The following is a 9,051-nucleotide window of genomic DNA, read 5'->3' on the forward strand; positions in this document are numbered from 1 at the left end:
GCTCCTAGTTTTAGGTCAATTTGTTCTTTCTATTCCATTGTCTTGTCAAGACTTACTTACCCAAGTGATTTACATCGACTACTTACCTTTAGTTCCCCAAGTTTGTAAAAAAATTATGACCACAAAGATTTCAGTATCAGTGGCAAACAACATCCAAGATCAGGAACGCTTTAATGAACCACCATATGACAAAGTATAGTGTGGAATGAGAGGGATTACTACTTTGTAACACTGAATCAGAGCAGAAAACCCCTTCCACTTAGAGTGCCATCTTTGAGGTCAAACAAAATATTTTTAGAACTTAACAGCTTTCAATGATTCCTCCCCCTCAGCTTACATTGCTGCTTCTGCTATAAAGGTATCAAGAACAGGCTCCTTTCTTATCTCAGACTAAACCACTGGGTTAATGTGCTTGCTGGAGAGCCATTCAGCTTTGGCAATCACAGAGATACGTTATACTTAATACACTGCCAGCTGGGAACAAAGGTTGTAATGAGAGACTTTCCTTACCAGTAAAGATGCCCTGTTTTGAAACCAGCCAGGAGCTCTTTCAAAAAATTTGAAAAGCCATTTGAAATAACGCAATTAATTTTGCTTTTCTGAATACAAGTTTGTTTAATTAATTATAATACAAGAAGCCCTGAAGACAGCACTTTGTAACTGAGTTCTCCACTTAAACGTATAAACCCCTCCAAAATCTATTATTTTTGTTTTACTAACTCTTACCCTTAGACAGGAATAAGAAGCAAGCAAGAAAAAAAAAACCCAGACCCAAAAAACCCACACCAAACAAGGACCATTTATTTTAAAACCTAAGTTTTATGCTTAGCATCTGTCTTTTCAGCACCATGGAAATCAATCTGCCTGACCTCCCAAGTGAACTAGCTTGGATTAAAAAGCCTTTTAATCAAGACCAACACCAGCGATACAGAGGGAAAGTTATAAATGAGAAAGACTTAGAAGAATACTTCTTGCAGACTTTAAGAGGTAAGTTGGCCATTGCTTACAACTTTGACTAATTTTCCTCTATTATTAAGCAAACTGTCAACTTTCAGCTCCAAATTCTCACATTACAGATTGAAAGTACTGAACTTTGAGATTGGACTATTACTACTGTTACTGGCAGAACTGTAGGCATTTTTTTTTTTTTAAACAGAGTTTAACACACTTTTCACAAAATACAGACAAGAGGAAACAAGCTTAGGTTCATTTAAAAAAGTCAATAGGATTCAGTGCTTCACGAACAAATACTCCAAATACTCTAAAAAATGTGCATGAATCCAGAGGGAAAGTTAGACCAAATCAAAGGTACCCAGCAGCACATAGTCCAGATTAAGCAATAATAAACAGCACATTAAGTATGAAGTTTAATCTAAAAATTTCTACATTTTAGGAGGAATTCTAAATTTAAAATGTTACCTAAAGTCAAACAATTTCTTTTCATTTCAGTAATTTCTTAATTTGTTCACATTTGGAAATACTTGTTTTCTTTAATTCTCTCTAACAATGAAAAGTAGAATACCCTTTTTTCTGTTTACCACTAACTGGTATAATGGTTCACAGCTTCTTAGTCACACCCTCTGTCATTTTTGCTTTAGGATCTGAAGCCTCATTAATAAATGGTGTAAGTTTTCTGGCAGCATTATACACAACTTTTAAAGTAGACATAGCCTTTCTCAAAATTTTGGGTTTAAATATTCTTTTGGGGCTTGAATTGTATTATGTAGCCAGAATGATTTTGAGAAAAAAAAATTCTGAAGTTGGGAAAGACTTCTCCATTAACAGCTAAAATAGTAAAAACGTATTATTCTGGGGGTGGAGGGAAGCACCTCTACATGTCTTGCATCTAACCAGACTAAGTAACAAATTGACCCAAATCCCTTCCATTTCACTCAGTGAACACTACAAATGGTAGATATAAGAAAGGAACTTCTTATAGTATTACTTGGTCTATCCTCCTTCCAGAATACCCATGAAAGACTCCTTCATATCCCACCTGGCAAAAACGGGGGATGACCCCCCTCCTCAAAAAAACCAACCTATGAAAAGTAAGTCAGGCCTCCTTTCCTGTGAGAATAAAAAGGCAATTACCTACTCTTGTTCTAAGAGTTTGAAAAAAAAAACACTTTGTGCAATTGGATAAATTATCTCAGGTCTACAGCTTAACAAAAGTAAGTTCTGATATGCAGCAAACTAAAAATTCCATTGTATATTAAAAATAAGTATTTGAACAAATCAAACTATAAAAGAATGGTAAAACCCACCACAAATATTATGATCTAGCATGACAGGCAAATCATTCTTATAGCCTCCAGCCAAGCAAAAATAATGTTTATATACTGTTTGCAAAGTTCCTCACATAACTTCTTAGCGGCTCTGCATAGACTGGAGTATGTCACTTAATACACTCAGAACAGCTCTCATGCTATTTAAGCCAGAAATGCCAGAGGTCTGATTTGGTATACATAACAGACTTTGCCCTTATTATCTTCTTAAGTCAAGACAGAATCCCAGAAAAAAGTGAAAACGTGAAGTTTATAAAACAGTAGTATCATATTCAGTTATAAAGATTGTTGACGTGGAACCTTCCCCAAATACGTGGTGGCACAATTTTGCTTTGATCGTTTTCTACTACTTCTACTGTGCCTTGGGGAAGCGTAAGCCACGATTTGTCATTGATCCTGTTACAACCTAAATATACAGGCACAAAATATGTTTGTCTTTGCCAAGCAGCAGCATTAAGAAACAGGATTTTAGATTTTTATCAGGTAGTCTGAACCATTCCCCATCTGTAAGCTAAGGAAGCCGAATCATCAGTTAATCATTCAGCAATCTTAGCAAGACAACTTAGTCTTAAGAGTTTCTAATGAGCACAGTAGATTTCCTCAAGCAGGATACAAAAAAAACCCCAAACCACTACAAGAAACAGGGCTGTTGCCAACACTGTGTATAAGAGCTAGTTTTTCCTTGAACAACCTAGCAGTCCACCCTCTTTCAGTCATTAAAGGATCTCAGAAGAACTTCACATTAAGCCATTAAGAGATACACCACATTATGCCCTTCGACATACACATTACATTAACCCTGGCTTAAAACTCCTATTTGAATTAGTCCCCCAAATGCAAAGGTTTTTCATGCCAGCAGGCAGCTGAGCAGAAGTGGATACCCTTCCGCATGAAAAGAACTTGGACAAGAATCCCCTAATCTACCCACACAAACATGTTGAAATTTGTCTGCAAATCCAAATCAATACTGAAGGTTTTTTTGGTTTGTTTTTGTGTTTTTTTTTTTTTTTTTAAAGTTTCACAAATACTATGCAGCTAGAAGCAAACAGCTTTAACACTGAACATTTCAATCATATACTTTGTTTTTTTCAAACTAATTCAGGGGACAAAATTCAGAAAATTTGGGAAACTGCACGTAAGGAAGACAATCCAAAACACAACTAAACGCAAAATGTCAGGGTAGTTAGTGATGCTGAAATTGTAAGGAATAAAAAGCTTAGATGCTGTTTTCTATGCTTTTAAGCTGGTATTTGAACAAAGTAAACACTAGCAAAGCCCACAAACTCATCTGCTGTTTATTTGTGGCACTTGGGGAAATAACTAATTACATACTAACTACATTGAACATTTTCAATTTGCAATCAGTGTAGACTGTTTCCAGACATGCTACCACCCTCTTCCAGGAGATGGGACAGAGCAACAAAATAAAGGACAGTTTCCGACCAAAGTCTTTTAAAATGACAATGGGAAAAATACAAGAGGAAAAAAAACCCAACTCTTGATTACTTCAGAATGCAATTATTTCCCATATCCAGTCTATAGTATTTTCCTTGCTCACCTTTTTATGAATTTCTTCCTTCCTCGTACTTTTCTATGTCTTCTCTATCCTCCCATGAACCTCCCACAGATCTTACAAAACAGTGTCCCATAGGAAAAGGAGAGCTTTTATCAATGAAAGGCATATAATTAGCTTTTGCGGCTTCTAATGAACTCACACACAGCCTACCTTCTCTGATTGCTTCTGTTACTCCCACTAGCATACACCATGGTAATTCCACAGCAGCTCCTGCTTCCTGATACCATCAGCAGTTTCAACAAACAAATGAATCAACTTCCTGCTTCCCCTATGTCACCAATCCCACAATTGCAATTGTTTCCTCTACTGCCACCTCGTCCGCCATCCTAACCCTACCACCATCATCTACAGCTCCTCTTCCTTCCAAACCAAGCAACCTGCTTAAACATCCAACTCAATGCAATATTTCCCCCGCCTCCCAATTTCTTGCCAGTCATTTACTTCCCTCATCTCCTAGGATTTTCAATTTACTAAGAAGTTTTGACTTTTTCCTCTTGATGACACTTACAGAAGGAGGATTGCTAAGACTATTAAACAGAGGAGGCCACCAACCTTAAGCTGTTCTTTGTCATCGTAATGGAATCTATCCTACTCCCCACAGATCCTAAAGGCTTTCCAAGGGGGAAACAGGAAGCGATTAACATTTGAATGTTCTTCTAGGTACACTGAAGCCTAGCCAAAGCAGTGTTCCTATCTGTAATTCAAGGGGACATTCCAATAGAAGATTACATTGTGTTGAGGTAGGACTGCACCCAGACAGCATACAGGCTCTCCAAGTAATTCAGTAAGGGGAACCTGTCACTAGACAGCAGCAAACTAGTTTCAAGAAATTTGGCTATAAAAGAGGACATGAAATGATACCTTTGTATCAGGAGGACCCTCTGCTCTGTGGGGTGCCTTTTATTTATCTACTTAACCTAATGTGAATTTCATATAAGCATATACTCCCTCTTCCTCTCTTAAAGGGCTACGTAATTTATACTTTGAGCTTTTTGTAGTAACAGGACTTTTAGTGTGTACCTAATTGGAACACGGTACACCGGGACTCTGAAGCTCAACTGATGACCCAAACCACTACCAGAATTCAAAGAGCAGCAGGAAGATACTGACTACTATTTTACCACTTACCTGCGTAACAACTATCCCAACACCCAGACTTGGTGGAGTCTAGACTCCAGGAAATTTAGTATAGACACCTATCTCCTGAGTCCAAAAACCTACTGTGGAGAAAGAAACCTTCAACCTAGAGCTGAGCAATTTTCTCAACTTCCTCAAGCAGATACTGATTAATATTTAATTTTTTGCTTGCAAAAGAGGAAGCCCTTAGAACTGTTCTTGGTGTTACATACTTTCAAAAATCTATCAATCTTCATTATTCTTTCATCGTTTTTTATAGCACTGTATATATGTTTGGATTAAACCTATCAGTTCATTAATTAAAAAAATACAGGAATATTGAACTTTGTTAGTATATCCTCTTTTTATTGAAAGCAGGTGGTCATCACAATATAACAGCATAGCTATTTAAGTAAATCTAGCACTGTAGACAGAAAACAGACATTTAATTGGAACCTGCCCCATTACATCATACTTGAAACAGACATCACAGTAGTCAAAAGCGGTCTAGGTTATAAAAAAGAACGTAAAGTTTATATGGATTAAAGAAAGTTATACTCACAGCTAGCATTTCTGTAGAGAAGAAAAGGTTCATGGAGCTGAAACTCCAAATCTTTATTTACTGGTTCAACCAGGTTGTGCATGTTCAGTCGATTCACTATCGTAAAACCATGATAAGGAGAAGCTGACCTATTGTTTCAATTAAAACAAAACCAAGGATTAATACCTTGATCAATGTATACAGTTTTCTGAAATAGAGTTATGAATTAATCTTCAAATCCCCATTGCTCTATTAGGTGAGGCTTTAGCAGTTCTGAAGCTTTAATAATTGTTCTTCTATGCCATTTCTTGGCATGCCAACTAATTTCAATTTAAAACTACGCTTACCTCAAAGTAGGATTAGGATTAACATTACACTTCTACACTGCTAAACTGCTGCCTCGAAAAAAATCTATTAAAAAAAACTAGGGCAGGTCCAGGATTAAAATGCAAGTGTATTCAATACTTCACATAAGATCGTTTTGAGACATTTTAGAATATTTTATTAGAGGAGAAAAACCAAACAACTTGCAGAGCAACATTTACCTTACTGTAAAAAAGTATGACAATAAAAAAAGCTGTTGGTTTAAATAACATGAAATACACTTAGAGGGGAATCATAAGCACTAATTTCTTCCTGAAGGCATACTGTTAAAATAAAGATGTAACCCAGTGTCCTCAAAGTAGATATTATTCAGAATTGTATTGTTTAGTGAAAGAATTTTTATTATCTAGATTTTTGCTAGACCCCAGGCGGAAAAAGAAAATATCAAGCAAGCAAGCACTGGAAGTTCAAGACAGTTTTAGATCTGTTTTCTCTTGCTGCATGAATGTCATGTCAGCATACTCAGCTATGGCTGTAAGGAGTTATATAAGCAACACAGCAGCATGATGAAGGCAAGAGTAAAAATCAGATATAATTAGCTAGTAAATGTTAGGATTTCTGTAGAGATGTGGCCACCTCTACCAAACAATCAACAACAAAATCTCTCAAGAGCTTCTAAGGAGAGGGCACACAATCCTTACCATCACAAATTCATCTTTTAATGTGCCTAACAGAACTTGTTTGAAATAATCATCAAATCACATAGAAACTTTTTGCTTAGTTTTTCGGTATTTAGTTTGGTTGGCTTGCTTACACTAAGTATTTCCAAGCTTGGAGCTAAAGTAAAGTAAACAGGAATGGGTTACTAATACCCCTTCACAGTGCCAGGATAAAATATTCTAAGGACCTACTCTACAACAGCCTGTATCAGGATGGGTTAAGTCTGCATTATTTATATTGCTTATATTCAACAGAGTTATTTCATTGTTAGATTTTTGATTTGCTTGTAATTTAAAACTTAAATCCATAATTGGTTTTATGTGCCAGCTCTCCCCACCCATCCCTTGCCCCATCCCATATAACTGGAAGTTTCTTTCATGGTTTTAATGAGGAAATCAAGTAGCCCCAAAAACTATACACTAACACATCTCCAGCTTTTAGGCAACTTTGTCCATTTACTAAGATTTCTGCCATTTCCCAACAGTAAGTTAGGACAGATTATTTAATTTCTCAACTGTATTGTTTTCATAATCAACTTTATGGATCTTAGGAGACAAAGGAAGACTCAGCATTTAACAAACTTAATACATTAACAAATGCTATTAGATTAACAAATTAAGCTTGATAAGCTAGGGTTTTATGTGGATACATATGCAGCATTCATCAAGTTTCACGATTTTTTTCAGCAGTACTTTTAGGTGCTTTTGACAGAGTTATTCACCTAAGTGCAGAGTTTATTCTTTTCAAATGAGTATACAGACATTACCAGCTAGACAAATAAGTAATTATGAGTTTACTGGATGCAGTAAGTCCAGTATGAAAGCTACACATGAAGCTATCTGAGGTATTGTTTTCTTAAGGAAGGAAAACACCTCCCTCCCCCCGAAAAAAACCCAAACCAAACCAACTTACCTTTTGTACACAAATAAGGTCCCTTCTATGTCAGTTTTCTCCTACAAAAGACAGCAATTGCATTTAAGGGATATGCTTGTTCACAGAGTTATGCAGCTTTTGTCCAGCACTTTAATTACAGAGATTTACAATATCCTTATCTTTCCATGAGGTTTGACATCATAGGACTAAAAATATGATTTCTTACTTTCAGAAACTACTTATTTTTTCTTAGTAAGATTTTGCTCCTGCTATCAATCTGATGACATGACTGACAGTATTCTACAACCTTCCTAGACTGAGCCTGATGGGTCAAAGCTGAACAACTTTCTTGCAATTCCTTATTTTAAATACGGACTACAGTTCACTAGTCTGCAAATATCGGATAGGTTGTCTTCCACAGCGTTACTTAAAGGACATCAATGACAGCACAGCCAACAACAAAATAATGTAAGGATGGACCATGGCTGCGTTTCATTCTTCAGTTTTCAAAGCAACCTTTCCCATGTGCTTGTGACCCACAAGCACAGAAAGCAGCACGCAGCTCCAGCGCTCCATATGACAATGTGGAGTTCCACATACTTCCATTTTTATAGTTTTGTGATAAAACTGGTGGTCAAGCAAACACCTGCGTTTTAATGCAATGACAAACACTAACACATCTCAAATCCCATTCTTCCTGAATTGGGGCTCTGTTCAACAGGCATGAGCAACAACTTACCATTAAAAAAAAAAATAATAAAAATTTTAAAAAATCAACCCAGCAACGGCCACCAAGAGCCAAAGAAACCTCGAGCCCCACAGCTGCTCCGGGCACAGCCACACCGAGTAGGCGAACGACGCCGTGCCCCCCCCCCCCCCCCCCCCGCGCAAGCACAGCCTCCCCTCTCCCCCGGCCCAAGCGCCCTCCGGGGCCGACACCTTCCCCGGGGGAAGACACCCAAATCCCAAACTTCCCCTTGGGCGAGAGCAGCCCCCGACGGGAGCCCCTGCGGAGGTCCCGGGCCAGGCGGCTGCTGGGGCGAGGGTACGGGCGACAGGAGCCCCGGCCCCGCCACGGCCGGCGGCCGCGAACGCCCTGCCTGGGGCCGCGCCACCGCCACCCCCCGGCCCGGCCCGGCCCGGCCCGGGCGCGGGGAGAGCCCGGCCCGCTCCTCCGGACTTACCCACTCGTTGGCCTTCGGGCTGAAGCTGTAGAGCGCTACCTGGCCGGTCACGTCGGCGATGCTGGTGATGTACGGGTCGTGCTGCTTCAGGGCCGCCAGGCTGATCTCCTGCCCCGCTCTGCTCGCCGACTCCATCTTGGATCCCGGCAGCCACTCGCGGGGGAGGGCAAGAAGCAGCCGCGCGGTGTCACCGGCGCACCCGTCCCCGCCGCCGGCCGGAACGCCGAGCTCCGCGCCTGCCGTTCCGCCCGGCGGTCGGCCCCCACCCCCGGGCCCGCGGGCTCCCCTCTCCGCCGCCTCGCAGCTCCCGCGCCCGAGGGCTTGCTGAGCCGCGGGGCGTCGGCCGTGCCCCGCGGCGGTGGGCTTTGGGCACCGGCCGCGCCCGAGGCAGCCCCCGGCTCCTGCCGACGGGCGCGGTCCGGGGCCGAGGGT

The 9,051-nt window shown here is 40.2% G+C and overlaps 1 protein-coding gene across 3 annotated transcripts in view; it reads right to left on the minus strand.

Moving 5' to 3' along the window:
• Nucleotides 1-8,833, minus strand: part of DCP1A (decapping mRNA 1A) — a 38,612-nt gene extending 29,779 nt beyond the window's left edge. For 2 of the 3 annotated variants that reach the window (XM_049826668.1, XM_049826667.1), the window contains exons 1-3: nt 8,620-8,833; nt 7,475-7,515; nt 5,540-5,667 (exon numbers count right to left, since the gene is read on the minus strand). In XM_049826668.1, the coding sequence (XP_049682625.1) occupies nt 5,540-5,667; nt 7,475-7,515; nt 8,620-8,754 (304 nt within the window). In that variant the 5' untranslated portion in view covers nt 8,755-8,833. The remainder of the gene's footprint in view (nt 1-5,539; nt 5,668-7,474; nt 7,516-8,619) is intronic. The other variant, XM_049826666.1, reaches the window with a different exon arrangement.
• Between the last annotated feature and the right edge of the window lie 218 nt (nt 8,834-9,051).

This window comes from Accipiter gentilis, chromosome 23 (genome assembly GCF_929443795.1).
Source record: "Accipiter gentilis chromosome 23, bAccGen1.1, whole genome shotgun sequence".
Classification (NCBI taxonomy): Eukaryota; Metazoa; Chordata; class Aves; order Accipitriformes; family Accipitridae; genus Astur; species Astur gentilis.